Source organism: Dermochelys coriacea, chromosome 19, assembly GCF_009764565.3.
Source record: "Dermochelys coriacea isolate rDerCor1 chromosome 19, rDerCor1.pri.v4, whole genome shotgun sequence".
NCBI classification, from domain to species: Eukaryota; Metazoa; Chordata; order Testudines; family Dermochelyidae; genus Dermochelys; species Dermochelys coriacea.
The window spans coordinates 1,604,508-1,626,324 of NC_050086.2; the positions used below are offsets into that span (position 1 = coordinate 1,604,508).

General features: G+C 54.0%; 1 protein-coding gene and 1 long non-coding RNA gene across 4 annotated transcripts; both read left to right on the forward strand.

The window, feature by feature from the left end:
• Positions 1 to 1,515: 1,515 nt before the first annotated feature.
• MEAF6 (MYST/Esa1 associated factor 6) lies at positions 1,516 to 11,426 on the forward strand. Of its 3 annotated transcripts, none has more exons than XR_005289615.2 (8): positions 1,520 to 1,673; positions 2,802 to 2,917; positions 3,510 to 3,597; positions 4,300 to 4,345; positions 5,732 to 5,924; positions 9,426 to 9,483; positions 10,128 to 10,161; positions 10,647 to 11,426. XR_005289615.2 is itself a non-coding variant. In XM_038377863.2 (8 exons), the coding sequence occupies exons 1-8, from the start codon at positions 1,578 to 1,580 to the stop codon at positions 10,653 to 10,655; spliced, it is 612 nt and encodes a 203-aa protein (XP_038233791.1). In that variant the 5' UTR covers positions 1,520 to 1,577; the 3' UTR covers positions 10,656 to 11,426. The 3 variants fall into 3 exon arrangements, 2 of the variants coding, with proteins under 2 accessions (XP_038233792.1, XP_038233791.1); XM_038377863.2 differs by lacking the exon at positions 9,426 to 9,483 and adding an exon at positions 9,292 to 9,321; XM_038377864.2 differs by lacking the exon at positions 9,426 to 9,483 and having other exon boundaries at positions 1,516 to 1,673.
• A 6,538-nt stretch (positions 11,427 to 17,964) lies between these two features.
• LOC122458251 lies at positions 17,965 to 18,898 on the forward strand. The gene is made up of 3 exons (XR_006278176.1): positions 17,965 to 18,064; positions 18,480 to 18,649; positions 18,741 to 18,898. It is a non-coding gene; the product is annotated as an uncharacterized LOC122458251 (long non-coding RNA).
• Positions 18,899 to 21,817: the final 2,919 nt, after the last annotated feature.

Below are 21,817 nucleotides of genomic sequence, written 5' to 3' on the forward strand. Positions count from 1 at the left end.
TCGGGGGTCCGGGGGGCTCGGCGCGGGGATGGGGGGTCCCGGGGGTCCCGGGGGGGTCGGCGGGCTGGATGGGGGTCGGGGGTCCAGGGGGGGCTCGGTGCAGGAGGTCCCGGGGGGGGGGGGCTCGGCGCGGGTGGATGGGGGGGGGGGGCTCGGCGGGCTGGATGGGGGTACCAAGGGGTCCGGGGGGGCTCGGCGGGCTGGGAGGGGGTCCCGGGGGGTCCGGGGGGGTCGGCGAGGGTGGATGGGGGTCCCGGGGGTCCGGGGAGTCGGCGGGATGGATGGGGGCACGGTTCGGGGGGGCCGGGGTTGAGGACGGGTCCCGGGGGGGGGGGGGCTCGGCGCGGGCTGGATGGGGGTCAGGGGGTCACGGGGGGCTCGGCGCGGGTGGAGGGGGTACGGGGGTCAGGGGGAGCTCGCGCGGGGGGAGGGGGTCCCGGGGGGGATCGGCGGGCTGGATGGGGGGCCGGGGGGTTCCCGGGGGTCCCGGGGGCCGGGGGGCTCGGTGCAGGAGGTCTGGACGGGTCCCGGGGGGGCTCGGAGCGGGTGGATGGGGGGTTACGGGGGTCCCGGGGGGAGCTCGGCGGGCTGGAGGGGGTCCGGGGGGTACCGGGGGGGCTCGGTGCAGGAGGTGGGGGTCCCGGGGGGGCTCGCGGGCTGGATGGGGTCCGGGGGCTCGGTTGCAGGAGGGTCTGGACGGGTCCCGGGGGGGCTCGGCGCGGGTGATGGGGGTCCGGGGGTCCGGGGGGGCTCGGCGGGATGGATGGGGGTCCCGGGGGTCCGGGGGGGCTCGGTTGCAGGAGGTCCTGGACGGGTCACGGGGGGGCTCGGCGGGGTGGATGGGGGTCCCGGGGGGTCCCGGGGGGGCTCGGTGCAGGAGGTCCCGGGGGTCCCGGGGGGGGCTCGGCGGGCTGGATGGGGGTTCCGGGGGTCCCGGGGGGGCTCGGCGAGGGTGGATGGGGGTCCCGGGGGTCCCGGGGGAGCTCGGCGGGCTGGATGGGGGTCCCGGGGGTCCCGGGGGGGCTCGGCGGGCTGGATGGGGGTCCCCAAGGGGTCCCGGGGGGGCTCGGCGGGCTGGATGGGGGTCCCGGGGGTCCCGGGGGGGCTCGGTGCAGGAGGTCCTGGACGGGTCCCGGGGGGGCTCGGCGCGGGTGGATGGGGGTCCCGGGGGTCCCGGGGGGGCTCGGTGCAGGAGGTCCCGGGGGGTCCCGGGGGGGCTCGGCGGGCTGGATGGGGGTTCCGGGGGTCCCGGGGGGGCTCGGCGAGGGTGGATGGGGGTCCCGGGGGTCCCGGGGGAGCTCGGCGGGCTGGATGGGGGTCCCGGGGGTCCCGGGGGGGCTCGGCGGGCTGGATGGGGGTCCCCAAGGGGTCCCGGGGGGGCTCGGCGGGCTGGATGGGGGTCCCGGGGGGTCCCGGTGGCCCCGGGGGGGCTCGGCGCGGGGGGGTCCCTGTCGGGGCAGCGGCAGTCGGCGCGGCGGGTCTCAGCGCTGCCCCCGGCGGCCCAGGCCGGCAGCGCAGCCCGGCTGCCGCCCCCTCCCCCCGGCGCGGCTCCCGCCCGCCGCAGGCCGCAGCCCATCATGGCGGCGCTGCACACCAAGGCCGGGGGCCCCCCCCAGATCCCCGACACGCGCCGGGAGCTGGCCGAGCTGGTGAAGCGCAAGCAGGAGCTGGCGGTGAGGGGCAGGGCGCGCGGCCGCGCCGCTCCCGCCGCGTCCCGGCCGCCCGCGCCACGAGAGGCCGCGGGCTGGGGAGGCGGCTAGGCCGCGCTGACCCCCGGCCTCCCGCCAGCGCCCGGGGTCGAGCAGCCCCGCCGTGGGGCGCGGGGGACGTCTGGGGAATGGGGCTGGAGAGCCCTGGGGATGGGGGTGCACCGGCTCGGGGGGGCAGTGGGGTTGGGGGTGCACCGGTTCCGGGGGGGCAGTGAGGATTGGGGTGGGGTTGGGGTGCACCAGCTCTGGGGGGCAGTGAGGATGGGGGTGCACCGGTTACGGGGGGCAGTGAGGATTGGAGTGGGGATGGGGTGCACCAGCTTTGGGGGGCAGTGGGGATTGGGATGGGGATAGGGGTGCACAGGTTCTGGGGGGCAGTGAGGCTTGGGGTGGGGATAGGGGTGCACCAGTTCCGGGGGGCAGTGAGGATTGGGGTGGGAATAGGGGTGCACCAGCTCAGGGGGGCAGTGAGGATTGGGGTGGGGATTGGGGTGCACTAGCTTTGGGGGGCAGTGGGGATAGGGGTGCACTGGTTCTGGGGGGCAGTGGGGATTGGGGTGGGGATAGGGGTGCACCGGTTCCGGGGGGCAGTGAGGATTGGGGTGGAGATTGGTGTGCACCGGCTCGGGGGCAGTGAGGATTGGGGTGCACCAGCTCTGGGGGGCAGTGGGGATAGGGGTGCACTGGCTCAGGGGGGCAGTGAGGATTGGGGTGGGGATAGGGGTGCACCTGTTCCAGGGGGCAGTGAGAATGGGGGAATCTGAGGGGGTTAGAAAACGGGGGGTATAGAGGGGACATTGGAGAGTAGTGGTATCTGGGGGGTATCCCGCTTCCATGACAACGGGCACAAATCCCCAGGCATCTCCTGCATCCTCCCCCTCGCCCGTTTCCATCTGTTCCCATCCCTGCCTGCCTGCTCCCCTGCAGCAGGCATAAACCAGGAGGTCTGGGGGAGCTGACCCACGTCCAGAGCTCACACAGCCTCTGCAGACGCCTGGGAGTCCCTTGGCAGTGACCAGCCCTGGGTCATTGACTGGCTCTGGGGATGTGCTGGCGTTAGCCTCTTCTCTTCTTCTGTGCTTCTTATACCAGGAGACCCTAGCGAATTTGGAGAGGCAGATCTATGCTTTTGAGGGCAGCTACTTAGAGGACACCCAGATGTACGGCAACATCATCCGTGGCTGGGACCGCTACCTGACAAACCAGAAGTGAGTGGAGAGAGGTGCCCTGGTTCAGGGGATAGTAGTTTCGCTCTGGCATGTAACATTTGGGCTTTTTGCTTCGTAATATGTTTCCATCCCAGTCCTGAGGTTCTGGCTTCTAAACAGCTTTGATAAGTGGAACTTTTAAGAAAATAACAGATTGGGATGGTCCCTGAGGTTAGCTAATACACAGGGCATTGTTTCTCTTAAGATGCCTTGTGTGTGGACCAGTTGAAACTACATCAGCCAGTAAAACTTCTCTGTGCACTTGTATCTTGTCTCCCTCTTCCCAGCACTAAAGGGGACCTTATGGGTACTGGGGACTCATGGAGCTCCCCAAGTCTCCATATGTTTTCAGGGGACACAGCATGTAACAGGCACAATTTCCCTTCAGATAACTGTAAGGACATAGGTGTAGGGTATTCCCAGGGATAAGTGGCTGGTCCATTAGGGACTTTTGTGCAGTGTCCTTGGGTTGCAATGTCTTCCTGCCTTGTCCTAACCTGCAGGTTATGCCTTGTGTGGGTAGATAAGGGAACAGAACACCAACTGACATGGTGATTGAGTATTTGCAATGAGGCCGTGCTGTGTATTTCAGAAACTCAAACAGCAAAAACGACCGAAGGAACCGGAAATTTAAAGAAGCTGAACGACTCTTCAGTAAATCTTCGGTCACCTCCGCAGCAGTGAGTACAGCGCTTGTGGCCTGGCCACATGCAACGCCAACTTAAGTCCTGAGCTTCCTGGGCAGAACTGCCTGGCCTTTGCCCATGAACATCGGGGCGGACAAGTCTGAGCTGAACAGACCCTATATTGTGCGCTGTCCCCTCCGTCATTTCTCACTCTTCTCCTTTCTTCCAGGTTGTGCTGAATTGTTCTTCGTGGAGTTTCCTTCAGTTGTTCACTTTGTACCTAATAAGGGGAAAATAGCCTGTTTGTTCTGCTTTTTTTGGCCTCATTGAGAGGAAACCCTGGGGTGGCTGATCTCTCCCTGTTCTTAGGACTAGTTCCCTTGGCATAGTTCGTGCCCTTTCAGTAGCTCTGTTGATCTGTCTTCTCCTCTCACAAGCATCTCCCATCTGCCCATAAAATTCACATCTGCCGCAATGCCCAAATGTCTCTGAGAGGAGGGAGTGGGCGAGAGACCAATCAAGAAACTTCTGTGTCTCACAATCCTATTCCTGCCCTCATTGTCATTCTCCCTTCTCTTCCTTTTTGGCTTTAATGTCCACTCCTGTCATGACATGCTGAGTTTAGACTGCAAGTTCTTTGGAGCAGAGACCAAAGAACCACCTCTTGTTCAGTGAGGGGCCTTGTATGTTTTTGAGAGCTTGAAAAAGATAATAAATGGGAATCTGTCTTTATTAATGCGCCTTCTGATTTTCTAGGCAGTCAGTGCATTGGCCGGAGTTCAGGACCAGCTCATTGAAAAGCGTAAGCTGCTACTTCTTTCCTCTCACCATCTGACTAACTTGGAATGAAGCAAACTGCTTCCTGAGGAATTAGGTCACGTGTCTGTTCTCTTCACACCACAGGCACCGGCTTCTAATTCTCCTTGGGGGTGCTCAACCCCTGCGCAGTCCCAGGCCCTGTCCCAACTCCACCCCTCCCCCTTCTCTGCCTCTTTCCGCCCCCTCCCCTGAGCATGCCCCATCGCTGGTCCTCCTTCTGCCTCCCAGCACCTCCTGCACGCCACGGAGCTGTTCCTCTGCGTGCAGGAGGCGCTGGGAGGGAGAGGGAGGAGTTGATCAGTGGGGGCCATCTGTTGCAGGAGTTGTGTGGCGGGGGAGTTTGGCTGCTGGTGGGTGCTAAGTACCAGCTAATTTTTTCCTGTGGGTGCTCCAGCCCTGGAGCACCCATGGAGTCAGCGCCTATGCTTCTCCCCTTACGAGGTGCACGACCAAGGGTAATTATGGTCCTGTTAGAGGGTTCCCCTTCCAGCACTGTTTTATTGGTTCTTGTGATTCCCTGTCGGTTAGGCGTACTGCTTTTCACACCCCAGCAATTGTGTTGCTCTAAATAAGGTCACAGTTGTACTCATTACAAGAGTATATGTTAAAATTAAAATGTAGACCTCTCTTTTAGCAATGGCATTATCTTTTGTGTCTGCTTGAACTGCTGTCTGCAAGTGAAGTGTATTTAAGTGGGTTTGGTATTTTTGGGAGATGAGGCTCTGGGGGTTGGAGCTCTGGCACTTTTTCTTTCCTGACATTAAATGGTAAGTAATTGTCAGTGGATCCAAGTGCCTGCTGCCCAGAACCCCTGGCATCTGTCACAAGTTTCACACAAGTTTACATTTTCCCTCCCGAGTTAGCAGAATCTCTAACTGTTCGGCTTTGATGTAGAGGTTGAGTGCACCAATTTTTAATCCACGATAAAAGGGATTGTTGGGGCAACTAGGTGCAGTGCTGGTTCTCTGTCTTTGGGGCTGAGAATTTTTGCTCTTCCTTAGGTGCTTAAGGACATTGTGTGGCATCTACTATAGAAATTGGTATGCAGTAAATCCATTTTTACCCAGGTTATTCCTGAATCAGGTGTTGATTGAATTGGATTTGATTCTAGCATGCATCCGTTTCTAAGCGGGTAACTTGCCACTCTGAGGAAATGCTGCTTAGTCCCGCTTAGTGACCTTTTTCTGTGCTATCTACTGGAGACGTTAAGCTGCCCTCCATGTGGCTTCCATACACGGTTTGCTGCTGCTCTCAGGATTTGGCTCTAGCTCTTCCTTATTCTGGGTGTGAAGGGATTCACCAGGGTCTGTGCTGGGGCTGAATGGATGGAAAGTAACTGCTGTGCTCTTCTGGGTTTGTTGTGTTCTAGAGGAGCCAGGTAGTGGCACAGAGAGTGATGCTTCTCCAGACTTTCACAATCAGGAGAATGAGCCCAGCCAGGAGGATACTGAAGAGCTGGATGGGTCTGTGCAGGGAGTGAAACCCCAGAAAGCCGCTTCTTCCACCTCTTCGGGGAGTCACCACAGCAGCCACAAAAAACGGAAGAACAAAAATCGACACAGGTTAGTGAGGCCAGCTACCCTCACCACGTCCTCTGAACAGCTGGTTGTTGCCCAGATGGCGTTATTGCCTGAAAGTAGCCAAATGTATTCGAGCAATGAGCAGTTCAGACCACTGGTTAGTTAGGGTCATTAAGCGCAAATGACGATCTGATTTCTCGCTTCATGTTAACCTGCAAATCACTGAATCAAATTTATTACATTCATTGGGTGACATCAGACAACCTATCTGGCCCACTGCCATAATCTCCGGGAGGGATAAGAGTGGGAGACATTTAGAAATAGTTGGGCTAGTGGACTGAGCAGGATACTGGAAGGCAAGAGCTTCTGATTTCTAATCCCGGCTCTGATAAGATACCTGGGTGGCCTTGGGACAGGACCCCTCCCTTTTCTGTGCCATTTCAACTTCTCAATATGTAAAGCAGAATAATACTGGCCTGCCTCCCGGGGGAGAGGTTACAATCCAGTCCCCTTGGTGCCTGCATCTTGCTCTCTGAAATTGAGTGAGGTAGGGACATTGACAGACCTGTTTGGGGAAGAGGATCAGGAAATAAACAAAAATGCTTTGGGAATCCAGTGATTATAAAAGTCCTGGAAATCCTGGATATTTTCATCCAAACTTTGATCCCAAGCCATTTTTGTTGTCATTTGGCTCCAGACTGAGCCTCTGTTCCATGTGGTGTTCTGGAGCTGCCTTGCTTTTCATGTTCATTTGAACGCAGTTGTAAGGAAGCTGACCTCACAGCCATGTAAGAAGTAGTAAAGATTTCACAACCTTCACTTGGTTGCCCTTGGGTGGCCAATTCTAAAATAGGTAGCTTTAGAGATAGTACGTGTGAGGTGACACCACATGGATAATGCCATTTTCTCTACAAAATGATGTCCTCCGCACAATGTGACCTCGTACATATTGTGCATTCAAAGTCACTCTGTGTGGAGAATGCCATTTTGTAGAGAAAAATGGTATCCTCCAGGCTTCGTGACCTCGCATGCGCCATACACGTGAGGACACACTGCAGAGTAAAATGGCATCTTCCGCACACTAGATGCTTCAGAAGGAATGAACAGAACAGGGCAATTATCAAGTGATCCATCCCCTGTTGTCCAGTCCCAGCTTCTGGCAGTCAGAGATTTAGGGACACCCAGAGCATGGGGTTGCATTCCTGATCATCTTGGCTAATAGCAATGGATGGACCTATCCTCCGTGAACTTATTTATGCTTTTGGCTTCACAGCATTCTCTGGCAATGAGTTCCACAGGTTGATTGTACATTGTATGAAGAAGTACTTCCTTGTGTTTGTTGCCTATTAACCTGCTGCCTATTAATTGCATTGGGTGACCACTGGTTCTTGTGTTATATGAAGGGGTAAATAACATTATAAGTTTCTTGCAATATAAGAGGAAATGGACATCCTGTAAAACTAATAGACAGCACATTTAAAACGGACAGAAGGAACTAGTTTTGAAACAAAGCTTACTTAACCTGTGGAACTCACATCTATGTGATATCTTTGAGACCAAGGCTTAGTAGGATTCAAATAGCAGTAAGCCTTTATGCGGGCATTAAGAACGTTCACAGTTACATTAGATCCGATATAAACTTTATAAACCTTCATGCTTAAGAGCATAAGACAGTCACTAGTGCCAGGAGTTAGACAGAAACTGCCACTCTGGGCCAGTTATTCTGTTATGGGGTTTCTTGTACCTTCCTCTGAAGCAGCTGATTCTGACTACTGTTGGAAGCAGGACATTGAACAAGATGGAAGCCAGGTCTGATCTGGTATGGCAATTTCTATGATCCTAGAATGTAAAGCAGAGAGAGAAATCTAAATAGTACAAAGTCACTTAAAATTAATTGACTATTGTTTTAAAATGCCTTAGTGTGGCCAGTTACTGAATCTGACAAGTCTAACTGTATTTGATACAGCTCTGTGTCGTTAAAACTGACTGTTCTTACTAACTACTTCCTAAAATCCTTCCAGCAAAGGAAAAATTCCAGGCACCATCCAGGAACATGAAGCTAGTCGCAAGAAATTAATGATGTAACTCTAGGTGCTTTGAAATGAAATATACTGGGAAATGCTCTTCGGAAACAGACACCTGCTTGTTTGCCCATTTCTCTTGAATGTCCTGAGATGAAAGTATTATATAAGAAACCTTGAAAGTCTGTCACTGGGGCTGCCCTCTGACTGCAAATCCTGATTCATGGCTCTCTCACTTATTTGCGTAAGCTGAGTGCTGACTGAAGCTTTGGTGGCCACTGGAATGGGCTGTCTTCAGGCATGGCTGACACTGCTTGCAAAGTAGTCCAAGCTTTCCTACTTTATACCTCACCAGCTCTGCTAGCAGTGCTGGTGCTGTTCCGGCGTGGCAGGCACCTAGCATGAATATCCAGCTCTCACGTCTGGCATCTGAACACGGTGAACCAGGTGAACGGCGTTGGCCATTGCTCGTGGGGGCCCTTAGTTCCACTCTGCTGTGCAAGTGCCAGGGATACCATTCCCTACCAAAGTGCCCCAAATTCAGCTGCTTGCATCAGCCGAGGAATAGCTCACATTCCGCAGGAATGCTACTTCCTCTTAGATGTTCCGTTGCAGCGAGGCTACTGAGTTAGGACTTAATACCATTGAAGTGTCATGTTAACTTCCCTCTTTCTAACCAATAAAATTGTTGGATTCCAGGAGGAGCTCTCTGGAAACAGAGCGCCATGGTGGATGTGCGAGCGTGTGTGTATGGATGTTAGAGTCTGCTGATGGGAGTGTAACTGTTTGGTAACTAGATTCAAGCAATTCACAATGTTTTCTTTTTAGGTTTATAAGTGAAAAGTAAGTGTGTGTGTGTGTGTGTGTGTGTGCGTGCGCACTCATGTGCATACAACTGTATTTGAATGCAAAATTGCTAGATATCTCTATGACAGCCTCCATCTAGCTGCCTGAACCAACTTCTTTGCTTCTGCCCTAATAATCTAGAGAGAGCCTCTGCTTTCTGAGAGCCCACTTGGTTGTCTGCGTGCATCGAAAGTTCAGTCTCTGTCTGGAAGCTAACGTGCCATTCCAAATAGCTGATGGCTTCCTTTCTCTGCATATAAAAATACCTTACATAATCCACTCTTCCTCTGTTTAACACCTCATTTCCCAGCAATCCACTTGGGGAGGGGGGCTCTGCACTGCCGAGTCTGGAGTGCTTTTTTGTGCCAAATTCTGGTAAATAAATAAATAACATATTCTATATAAAATAAGAACTTTATGGCATTTGGACATTGGCTTTATTTTTTTCTATAATCTCGCTAGGGTGGCTAATCAACCTATTTATTGAATTCATTAGTATATTAATGGCTATTGCTTTCTTCCTTTCAAATGCTGCCCCTCAGCCCGCCTGGCATGTTTGATTATGACTTTGAGTAAGTTTGACTTGAATTAGTACTTGTGCTGTCTTGTTAGTGTGTAGACACCGATGTGCCTTTCTGAGACCTTTCTAACCCATAGTTTATTTGTTTAATTGTAGGTATGTATATTAGGTTAGGCTGGGAAGTTTTTTTAAAAAACAGAAAAACATGATGGAGGTAACATTTTATTTAATAACTTCAGCAAAATTAAATCAACTTTACTCTTCTGCCTCTTTATTTCGTTTTTTAAAACTACAGATAAACTTTATCTTAATAAATAGTTAAAAACTGATTTCTGGCTTTGCTTCCTAAAGAGATTAGTGGCGTAAATTTGGATATTTTCCTCTGGAGAAATGTAATAAAGCCAATCCCCTTGATTTTATAATACCTGTTGTCTCAAAATCCTCTTTCTCTGTATATTCCAAGTAAGTAACTATTACCACTATGTCTGAATAATTACCTGTGGCGTAGTTACATCTATCTCTAACAAATTAACATAGAGCATGCATTTTAATCCCATTTTTGCACGCTGCATAACTTCCCTGTGATTTTTATTATGAACCTTTGATAACTGTTTCTCTGATTGAGTGGGTGGAATATGCATTTCGGCAAGGTATAAAGAGTCCGCTCTCATTGATGTTGTTGGTCCTTGCCCAGTAATGTTGGGACAATGATTTGGCTCGTCCAGTTCGGAGAACGTGGATTGAATTAACCAAATAGTCTTTGTTGTAGCCTGTGCCATATGCTGTAGCTGGTTCTTGGAACTCCCATTGAAGTGTAATGTATTGAAATGGACATTTCTCTTCTCTTTCCCATCACAGGATTGATCTCAAGTTAAACAAAAAGCCACGAGCTGTAAGTATCAGTCCTCCTGTGTCATTGTTTTTATTGTTAGTCTGTACTCTGAGGTTGCAGGCTAATCCCTAACACTCTAGAGTCTGTGTCTGCCATGGTTTATGCTCTCTCATTTTCACGGTGGGGGAATAGTTAGTGTGAAATGAGCAATTTCCTTGTGGATTTATCATAGCTGGATTTATCTGTTGCTTGTTACCAGATGTTGGTGACAGTTGAGAGCCCCGTATATTTTATTCAAGAAAAATTGTTTCACACCCTTTCTAGCTGTGATTATTCATCTAGTAAACTGAAAACTATTGGTCATTGGTCGACATATCTCTTAGTTGAAGACTTTGAAGTGCAGAGGGGGGTGTTCAGCTACAGTAAAATTCTCTTCTCTCTGCCTGCCTGCAGGGAATGTGTGTGTGCTTCATGCAGTTGTGTGTGAAAGCTGAGTTTCCCTATTCCAGGGGATATTAATGTCCTGCTCTTTCCCCTCTCTGCAGGACTACTAGATTCATCGGTGCCGAAGCTTCCCGGATCTAGGCCCCCACATTGAGTCCACACTAAGAAAAACATCAGTCGACTGAATGAGCACAATGGGCAGCTCTCCCACCGAGTGTCTGCACGTAGGAGTAGTTCACTCAAAAGTACTAAAGTGTGTGTGTGTGGGGGGGAAATAGTCTTGTTTGGCTACATTGGACCATGTACTTTGTGTCATTTTAAAATCACCTGAAATGCAGGAGGACTAAGCTGTGGTGTCACCAATCTCTGGTTCTCGAGTGCGACATTCTTCCCCCACAGCTGGCAACACACACCCTGCAATCGGCTGGTTTTGCTGCTGCCATCACCATTGTCTGTAATAACTATTGAGAGATGTTGTTGTTCCATTTTATACCGTAATGGGGGCGTGGCTCCGTGTGTCCCATGCAGGTTGTAAATCTGTTAGGTTATTTTTTTAATACTGATATTTTGTTTGTTTTTTTTTAAACCAAACTATACAGTTGACAAATTGGCTTTTGATTTTTCCTTCTTAAATCTGATTAGGCTGTTTATTTTTCCGAACGATCCACTTGAATTCTTACCTTAGTAGAGAAGAAAGTGGCTCACCCCTTTCCTTCATCTTTGATTTTAACACTTCCCCTCCGGTTTGTTCGGGGCACTGAGCTACAGGGAACGGTTGGAGCTCAAAGCCATCTTGCTCCTAAAGGTTGGGTGGATTCTCTTTTTAATACAAACGTCTGTCATTTGTATATAAAACAATAAAAGTCACGTTTGTCTCTCTTCTCATGTCTTGCTTTGCAGTTGGAGACATTTCTGTGTTTTGTTTGTTCTAAGCCACTCAAGAATTTCCATCATTCTTCTCCATTTATTCTGTGAGGTTTTCCTGAATTCCTCTACTTTCAGATACTGTGTGTGTTTATGCAGCTCCATGAGCCTCTTAGGAATTGTCTCCTTTACTCCTCCTCCTTGTATACACACAACACACAGTGGTGACTGTCAAGGGAGCCAGGAACTAGCCTCCGTTTGTGCTAACTATTCACAACTCACAACTAGAGAGATCTTGGGCAGACATGACCACTTGCTGATGTTGCCGGAATACCTCTTGGTAATGGGTGAGCAGCCCTGGCTGTTCTCTGAACCAGCACACCCATGCACAGGGATGAGTGGCCTAACCAGGGTCAGGAATGTGGTGCTGCCCTTTCCTGTGGGCAGAGCTTTGAGTGCCGCTCACCAGTGTTACCTGAGGTGAGTGGGGTTTTAGCACCTTTGTTCTCATGTTACAGTCTCTGGAAGGGAGTTGTGCCCACTTGCTTAAACCTCTCCAAATCACCACGAGAGCTGTGTGCTGCGTCCCTCAATTGCTGCGTATTAGACTCCAGGCTGTTATTGAGCCTTGCTTTCTTGGGGACTCCATTTGCTTTCTAGCTTTTGCTGGGGTTGCTGCAGCTCTGCCCTTGCCAGTGGAGTAGCAGAGGCCTGACTTCAATACTATGCAAGGACTGTTAGGTGCCGTTCTACACTAAGACACTCGTTTAAGGCCAGGTTGCCTGAGGGGAAAGTCCGAAGCGACAGCAGCAGCTGCTAAGTCCCTTCTTATTGTATGTTCCAGTCTTGGGTTCTCCCACGGAGTCACACTTGCTGTAATAGCTGGGCAATACCTGTAGGCAGCCTCTCTGGGCAGGGGCGGCTACTGTTTTGGCTAGTGTGGAGTGCTGGCTAGTGCCAAGAGATACTGATTTAAGAGGAAGAGGCACACCTGTTCTGCTTTATTCTTCTCTAATCTGTTCTTCCTTGCATTATAACTTGGCAGTGTCAGAAGATTAAAACTAGGGATGGGTAAACATCCAAGAAACTGGACAAGTCCTGAAAATCGCCCTGTGTTCCCCAGCTGCTTTGGAATAAGAACAGTTCTGGCCTTGAGTTTTTGGCTACTCGGCCTTGATAGCATGGAAAACCCACAACAGCTTTTCCTGTGCTAATTCCCTTTATCCTGGCCCAACGCAAGGACTGCAGAAAGGCATGAACTTGGTAGAGTATCTTTGGCGAACCTTTTCCGACCTCGGAAAAACTGCTGCCGCTCCCAGCCATCATCAGCGGGAAGGATGTGGTGGACACACCTTGCATTGGCAGCAGGGCATAGTGTGCTGGAATGGAAGTTGTGCTGGTAGTGACAGCAGCGTGTACTCCTCTGCTCTGTGCTCTGGCTGGTGGATATGTATTATCACTTATAGTTCCCTAGACACTTGTGCAGAAGGAGATTTGTACTGTTACGATCATAAAGGGGGGCAAGGTTAATGCAGAGCCATCAGCAAAGAGCTAGGGGTTGGCATTTTTGGGCTGGGGCCTGGGCTTTGAATCTCTGGGGAGGTGATGACTTTCAGCAAATAGCCAACTCTCCCCTTTCCCAAGAGGCCTGTGCTCTCAGCCTGCCCCAGCTCCTGAATCTCTTTGTTTCAATGCAAACTGTCTGGTGCCCTACTCGGCTCAGCAACAGGGACAGAGAAATCAGGCTGGGCCAGGAGCCCCATGAGACCAGGAGCAGGGTAGGGCATGGGACGATAGCTTTGTACCTGTGCAGACACTGAACTGCAATTGAGCAGCCTTTGGAAGCAGGTCCCATGCATTGTGGTTTTCGTTCCTTTTAACAATATTGTGCTGAACAGACTACCCATCAGTCCTGGGCCTAACCCAGCCTAGCTGCAGAGATGTTTTGGTTTTAGAGCTGAAGACCTGGTGCCCTTTCTAATATGTAATGTATACACTGTAATTACCTCTGCTGGAGCTGCTCACTCCTCCCCAGGCTTCTGTGCGTTGCTGATGTTTTGACTCACTTTTTATGCCAGCGTGTAGGGGAGCAGAAATCCCCAGCCCTAGGCAGGCTGAACAATCTGAACTGCAGCCGCATCAGTCACTGTAAACAACAAAAAAAAAAAAAAAAAAAAAAGGCAAAGCTCACTCCTCAAGGAGAGATGGTTTTTTCCCCAGCCTCTGACATTTCAGGAGTCACTTCAGTGACTGGAGTATGCAAATTAAATGGCAAATGCTTTGCTCACAGTCAAAGCAAATTTGGTTATATTAATATCCAGCAGCTCCCTTTCAGGCTATATTGAATTATAGCAGCACTGTAGCCATTTAGAGACAGGAGAAATGAAAAGACCAGGCCTGCTCTCATTCCCTAGGGCTTGTTCTGGCCGAGGGACACATTCCCACATCTGATTGTCAGAATAAGAGCCACCACTGTGTCCTTCACTTCAATAGCATTCTCCCAGCTGTGTATTCAGCATGGAAAACAGATGAGACATTATGTAATGTCAATTAACCAATCACCAGTTAATTTCTAGGGTTAGGAAAGGAGTATTCATGTCCTCCTGAACCTGGAACTTCTGCTCTTCCCTGTGTGCACTTTTTTTCTAATGAACAGAAATTACTAAATGTAAAGATTTCAAAGCTGTCTAAGAATAGAACCCAGGTGTGTTGCCCCCAGCCCTGTGCTTTGATTGCATATGCCCACAGGCCCATGTATCTAGGCAGACTGTTATATACATTCTAATGACAGGTTTCAGAGTAGCAGCCGTGTTAGTCTGTATTCGCAAAAAGAAAAGGAGTGCTTGTGGCACCTTAGAGACTAACAAATTTATTAGAGCATAAGCTTTCGTGAGCTACAGCTCAGTGAGCTGTAGCTCATGAAAGCTTATGCTTTAATAAATTTGATAGTCTCTAAGGTGCCACAAGTACTCCTTTTCTTTTTGCGAATACATTCTAGTGAAGACTCATTGAAGAGAAGGACACACACATCCTTTCCTGGCAGCAGCCCCACTCTCCCATTGCACCGGGCATGGGCTGGTACAGGAGAAACTCCTTATAGACACAACAGGGGGAGCAGGGAAAATCCACTAATTCCCTTCACTGCCTTGGTCACCAAGAGGATTAGCCAGGATTTTATCAGTCCCGAGCAGGTGGCCTAGCAACAGACAGGAGCTTGTAAACAGCGGAGAGGAAGCAGCAGATCTGGTCACCGCCTTCCCCAGCCCATTCAGCACCTTGCAAAGAGCAAGACTCTTCCATTGAGCATTTCGCTTTGTGTCCTGCACTTCCCAACTCCTGCAGCTCTGGCGCCCTGAAGGCAGGTAGGGATGGGATGGTGCTGGCACCTGCCATCTTCTGTACACACCATTCTATACAAGAGCCTAGTTGTCTGGATTAAAGGGAGTCGCAGCCCCTGCAGGGAATAGTTCCTGTTTGTCTGTAATTAAAGGATCATAGAAATGAGGGGCTGGAAGGGACCTCAAGAGGTCATCAGGTCCAGTCCCCTGCGCTTTCTGAGGCAGGACCAAGTAAATCTAGACCATCCCTGGCAGGTGTTTGTCCAACCTGTTCTTAAAAGCCTCCAATGACGGGGATTTCACAACCTCCCTTGGAAGCCTGTTCCAGAGCTGAACTGTCTTTAGAGTTAGATATTAGGAAAAGTTTCTAACGATAGCTCCCTTGCGGCAGATTAAGCCCGTAGCTTCTTGTCTTACCTTCAGTGGCCAAGGAGAACTATTGATCACTGTCCTCTGTTCTCTTTGTAACAGCCCTTAAGATATTGGAAGATTGTTCTCAGTCTTTTCTCAAGACTAAACGTGCCCCCTTTTTTTTCACCTTTCCTCACTCATCAGGTTTTCTACACCTTTGATCATTTTTGTTGCTCTCCTCTGGCCTCTCTCCAATTCGTCTGTGTATTTCCTAAAGCGCAGCACCCAGAACTGGACACAGGACTCCAGCTGAGGCCCCAGGAGTGCCGAGCAGAGTGGGACAATGCCCTCCCTTGTCTTACATGCAGCACTGCAGCTAACACACCCCAGGACGCTATTAGCCTTTTTGGAAGCTGCATGCAGCACATAGTTGAGAGGGAACAATCAAGCAAATGAGAACTGATCAGGCGAGCGGCAGACGGCAGTGTGTGGCCACAGAGTGTATGTGATGGCAATGCAGGGGCCTGGCCTTGACTCTTCTTCCTGGTTTCTCCTATTTAGGGACTCAATGAGGAAACCTAGCTACCCATCACTGCCCCATCGGTGGCTGCTTCGCTCACGAGCCTGGTGCAGGTGGCTCCTGTCTCTAGTAAGGACGTCCCTGTCTGGGCTGCTGGTGCTCTGGAGGCTGATGTGGGTTAGTGCCATCCGAGGCAGTGAAGGGAGCAGCTGGGCCCCACCCTGACAATAGTGGGAGCTTCCCGCCCTTCCTAGAAATGCAAGTTTCACAGACACAATTGAGTGTTGACTTCCAGGTGTGAGCGCTTGCTCCCTGGGCGGGTAAGGCTGGGAGCACCTCAGGGTGGCTGGGAGCACCCCAGGCCAGGCAGGCTGCTGGAATGGTTATTATTTATGCCTGGTATCACACTGACACTAATTTAACCATAAATTCCTTCATTAAATCCAAAGCGGAATAGTATTTACAGAATTACTCTAAACATGCCTAAAGAACAAGCAATTGACTACATCTTCACAGCCCACGGACTAACCCCTTGGGGTGCTGAGACCCATATTGGTTGGCTCCTGTGTGGTCAGGCAGGTATCAGCAATGAACTCTTTCAAAGGTTACTTTTTTCATCCCCTTTAACAATCATGTGTTGTCATTACTAGCCATGGCCAGATGAAGGAGTTTCTTAAATAGTAAATTATTTACTGCATCTGGTATCCTATTAACTATGTCTGATTTCTGTTACTTTGCCCAAACCTTAAGGAAGGTAACTGGTATTTCGAAGGGTCACCACAAGTTTGACACAATGAGTCGTCTTTCTCATGCTCTCAAGCTTTTTGGTTCCATGCCTATCGTTCATGCTAACGTCCCAACTCAATGTAAAACTGTACTTCACCCAGATCTAATGTGGGCTGTCTTCCTACCCGGGGCGGGGAGTGTGCCTTCTGCAACGACCCCCTCCCCCTGCGCCATCCCCAGAAGTGAGGTAGGGGCAGGGTGAACAGACTCTGGCTGTGGAGAGTCATGTCTCCCTTTGGAAGGGCAGGGTCGCGGGCACTGCTCAGAAGCTGGGGGAGGAAGCACAGGGATAGCTGGGGGTTCCTGGGGCAGGAAGTGGGTGCTCTCAGCTCTGAGGCTTGGAACACTATGTGTGTCCCACCCTAGCTAAGTGCAGCTCATGCTGGATTTGTGCTGGGAAAAGTGACAGGGCAGCACTGTGGGTGCCATGGCAGGGCTTGGCTGGGCATCATTCTCTTCGTGGCGGCGCAGCTGGGAAATCCTGCCTCTGTGCCTTCTGCTTTTCCCCATAGAGTTTATTCCCCAGCCCAATAACAGCCCAGCTTCATTGGTCCCCACAGGCTCTGACCGCCGTGTGCCCAGCCTGGCGTAACTCCGGCGGACACAGTCCAGCCCAGACACCACAGCTGGAGGCGCTCCGGGAAAGGCTCCAACAGACAGACAGGTGCAGGGCCGCCTGCCCTCTGTCCTGGCCGGGGCGCTTCCAGTCTCATGCTGATGCTATTCTCGCCCATCTCTCCTCTTCCTCTCTAGTACGTGTTGTTCTGCTACAAGGTTTTCTGGGAGCTCGTGTTCCATTTCGTGCGTGAGGTAAATGGCACTTGCAAATGCTGGCTCTGTCTCTTGCCTCCACAGTCATGCTCCCACGGTGTTCCTTGTTCCGAACCGTGACCATGCACATGGGTCTCCATTGGAGCTTTGACGAAAGTCTCCACTTCGGTTCCACCCTCCCATGCACTTGGAGCCAAGACGCATGGAGCCAGTGCATCCCGAATAGAGGAAATGTGCTTATAAAACAGGGGCAGGTTGGCTTCCATCCGGGTGGTGGTCTGGGAGTGTGGGGGGCGTTAATTAGATCTCAGACCCATTCGTATCCATTATACCAGATCCCTGCACTTACTGGGGAGGGGTACAGACACCTGACACCTGCCAAGGACCCTCCACGATGCCCAGAACGTTTCACTTGCATCCAGTTTATCGCATACCCAGTGTCACTCCTGCACCCAGTGTGATCGTGTGCGCCCGGTATAGCCCTGTGCCTTGTGCTGGTGGGTCAGCCCTGCTCTGACCCAGGTGCAGTTCGCTCCCCTGTCTCTGTGCCTCCGGAAAGGGCTACAGGTGTGTGTGTCTCAGTGGGTGTGAACCTTCCTGGAAGGGACTGATGCCAAAGCAGTGAGCTAGATGACCTGGGCTGTGTTCCCCTGGGCTGCCTGGGGGCCCCAGGCCGAAGGGAGTGAGTTGGGCTGGGCCGAGCCAGTCTTGGCCATCTCTGTGTATGGGGCTACGTGTGCTGCCCCAGTGACAGTGCCGGCACTATGTCTGGGTTTGATTGGCTTGCAGGTCAGCGCAGCGCTGGGATCATGGCTGGAGAGCTGCAGCGAAGCTTGCGATGGGGATGGCGCTTGCCCGCCTGTTCCTGACCGGGAGCAGCCAGGGGCAGGTCAGTACGCTGGGAAGCCACAAAGCCCTGCCTCGGTTCAGCAGTGTCCTGCAGCGCCCGGGACGTGCTGCGGGCTCCCTGGGGCTTTCCCCATCGGGCAGCAAAGGCTGGGTGCGCTGGGCTGCAATGCAGGTGCTGGGCTGTGCAGAGCAGCCAGGCTGCAATGAGACAGGCCCTGGGGGCTTTCTGGTTCTCTAGTCACTTTGCTCTCAGCAGATGCAGGCCCTGGAGCCCAGGCTCACCCTGGACATATCAGGAGGACGTGCTCAGCCTTACAGCTGCAGCAATCAGCTGGGTCAGGCCATGCAGCTGGCAGAAGAGTGAGCGTTTTGCAGCATGAGGCCACGTCCCCATTGGGAGCATCACTCGTGGCTGTGGGCAATTCCACAAGCAGGGGTGTCTTGCTGTCTCCTAGGCCGTGGGGAGCTGCAGAGGTCGCAGGACGCCAGCACTGCTGTCCTGGAAAGGCTCATGGGGCTAGAGGCTGAGGTCAAGTATGTCAGCACTGAGCTGCGTGCAGAGAAATTACTGTGGAGCAGCAGGTACCTGGAGCTGCTGAGGGAGCAGCAGGAGCTCCGTGAACAGGTAGGCCTCAGGCAAAAGCCACAGTGACATGGCTGCCTCCCCAGCGTGCCAGGGGGCGGGGGCCTTTCCTCACCTGCTCTCCCCTTCCCAGTTCCAGGAGTGGGGACGGAGCCAGGGGCCCGAGGCCAAGGACACCCTGGAGATGCAGAGCAAAGCCGAGGCTCCCAGTGCGGATGGATCTGATGGGTGGTGCATGGGAGACAGCAGCTGGGGCCTCCAGACGCTGTCAGGTGAAGAAACCTCCGGGGGACTGGGGTGGTGGGAGGCGCAGAGAATGGTGTGCCCCAGTGAGTGTGCCATGGGGGTGGGGGCCGGGAGAAAGACCCCCCGCACAGCCTCAGCCAGGGTGCAGCATCACCTGGGCGATGAGCGCTACCTGGCTCTCTGGTGCAGGTTGGTCACAGGGCGACAGCAGGGGCAGGGGGGACTGCAGGGCCAGCGGCTGTCCCAGCCCATGCAGAGGGGGAGGTGGCCAGCATGCTGTGGCACCCTGTGCTGTATCCGCGTGGCCTGCTGGCACGTGGCTGGGGGGAGGGGTCGGGCAGGTGGCATTTGTTGCTGGATGCCCCATGGGCCGAGCCTGGCTGTCGGCTCCCATATCCAGTCACCCTCCCATCTGCTGCCTCGCAGGGGAGCGGCCGCAGCCTGTCCGGCCTGACATGAGCCCCTGCTGCGTGCTTCAGAGCTGTCCTGCTGCCAGCTGCCCAGGCTGGGCGTCCACATCTTCGGCTTTCGCAAGCTTCATCCACAGGCCCAGCTCAGCACCCGTGGACGTGGGCAGGTGCATCCCCGGCTCCGGCGCTTGCCCTGCACTCTGAGTGCAAGCTGCTGTGGATGGGGTCTAGGGGGCAAGCGGTGGGGCTCCTGCTGCCAGCCTCGCTCCCCTGGCCTCACCCGCTGAGCTGGGCCCAGCTCCCCCAGCATGGTCAGGAGGCAAAGCCCGGACTTTGCAGGGCCCAGCTGCCAGGATGGTTCCCTGTAGTCTGCTCCCCACAGCAGTGGCCAGTTCACATCCAAAGGGGCCAAGCAATGAACCCCTCCCGCCCCAGTTCTTTCTGCCACACATGCCCCCCGGTCCCTGTTCCACGGGATGGTGCTCGCTCCTACCCCTTCACATGGTCACCAGGCACACCGTGCCCCAGAGCACACCAGTGCCTTGGGCAAGGGCAGTGTATTATCCCTACTACAGAGCCTGGGCAAACCACGTATGGAGAGTGCAGGAGGGGGTGGGGGGGTCCAGGCCATAGGCCCTGGTGCTGGTGTGGGGACTGGGGAGGGGGGGACATGCCCTCGGCCCCAGTGGGGCTGTAGGTTCGTGCCCCGGCTGGGAGGAGGAGACAGACCCGGGGGGGGGGGGAGGAGAGGCCATGGCCCCAGTGTCAGTGGGTGTGGCAGGCTCTGGTGTGTGTGGGGGGGTTGGAGGAGGGACAGGGTCTCAGGCCACACGCCAGGCTGTGGAAGGGGAGAGGATGCGGCTGCAATGAGCTGAGGCAGGTGCTGATGGGGAACCGTGAGCTTCGGGGAGCTGCCAGCAGGTGGCAGGCGCAGCACGTTGGCGCCCCGGCCCGGCTCCGGGCTCACAGGCCCCTAGGCTAGTCCCTGGCGTGGCCCCCCCACCTCAAAGGCTACAACTCCTACAGCCTCCAGGGAAGGGCCCTGCCAGAGCTGGGCTGGGTGTGATGGGCAAGTGGCTTCCCCCCACTTCAGTGACTGTGCTCCTGGGCCCAGCGGGGACTCGCTCCAGGGGGGCTGCCCCACCAACTGTGTGTCCTTTGCTGTCTCTTGCAGCACCCAGCTTCGCAGGGCCCAGCAGCACCCTGGTACCCGGGCATCTATGCCATGTTCACCATGGGATCTGCGCCTTGGGCACAGAGCCCAGGTCCTGCTGCAGTCAGGTGGGATCCGTGTGGGCACCATCCGGTACCTGGGGGTCTTCCCCGACCAGGCCGAGTTCTCTGTGGGAGTGGAGTTAGAGGACCCGAGTCATGGGGCACACGACAGTGTCCTGGTAAGGCACTGCTGCTTCCCCTGGTGGGTCTTTCCTCTCCTCAGCAGGGCACGGGCGTTGGGCGCTCGTGGGGCTGGTCCCAGGGTTGGCGCCCCTCCCTTGCACACTGGGATGCCCGTTGGCAGCACACAGCGAAGACGCTGGTAGTTTAGGCTCAGTCAAAGGGAGGGGAGCCACAGATGGAGGGAGGCGGGATTACTTGGCAGGACGCCCATGGGAACAACAGGAGCGGCGTGCAGCCCCGTGCACCAAGGTTGCTGAGTGGGTGCTGGTATAAGCAGCAGCCAGTGGGGTGCGCTGGAGAGCAGTGCTGAGGCACTGGGCCTGGTCCCTTTGCAATCGCCCCAGCCGGGGACAGGGTGCATGCAGAGGTCTCTGCCGCCCTAAGTGGCCTGGCCCTGTAGAGGATGAGCCAGCCCTATGGGGGCCAGGCTCCGAGCTGTATGAACGGGAGCCGTGCTCTCATCAACCCTGGCAGCAGCTTCATGCACTGGGTCCCTGTGGTTTTATTGCTGCAGCAAACCCAGCCATGGAGTGTTCATGCCCTTCCGCAAACTGCTGATGGTCTGGGACTAGGCCCCCGCCCTCGGCATGGCGTTGAGCGGGATACATTCGCGGGGCAAGAGGAAATGGCCTTTGCCCAGGGCTGGGCCCATGGGGCACAAGAGAGGCCAGGAGGAAGAGCCCAGCATGACTGAGCAGCAGCGAGACCCAGGGCAAAGAGGCTGAGCCGTGTGGAAAGCCAGACGCACGGCAGGACCCATTCCACCAGCAGCAAGTCGTCTTGGGACCTTGGGGGCTGTCACTGCCGAGCGGGCAACACCAGGCTGGGGCAGGTTCGGCTTGTGAGCACCCAACCAAGCACCATTGGCAGGGCAGGAGCCATTGCACTGCACAGAGCCCACTGCCCTCCCGCTAGGCAAGGCTAGAGCTGAGGGGAAGGCTCAGGCTCCCTGCTAGCCAGATTACCTCTCCGGGGACCATCACTGGGCCCTCTGGGCACACTGCCTGTGTTCAGCTACTTCCGGAGCAGCCTCGTCTGGGTCAGGGGACTGCTCCCTCTTCCTCGCGTCTCAGTATAAGGGCTCTCTGCACACACCCTGCCCTGCCCCTCACATGTGGCACTAACACAGTGTGGCCAAGGGTCGGGCACTGGCGAC

What these genes read in the sequence shown, in the direction of transcription:
- MEAF6 (XM_038377863.2), top strand. Translation starts at nt 1,578, where the DNA reads ATGGCGGCGCTGCACACCAAGGCCGGGGGCCCCCCCCAGATCCCCGAC. An exon ending in CTTCGGTCACCTCCGCAGCA is followed by an intron (nt 3,598 to 4,299) that starts GTGAGTACAGCG and finishes CTGATTTTCTAG; the next exon opens with GCAGTCAGTGCATTGGCCGG. An exon ending in GGACCAGCTCATTGAAAAGC is followed by an intron (nt 4,346 to 5,731) that starts GTAAGCTGCTAC and finishes GTTGTGTTCTAG; the next exon opens with AGGAGCCAGGTAGTGGCACA.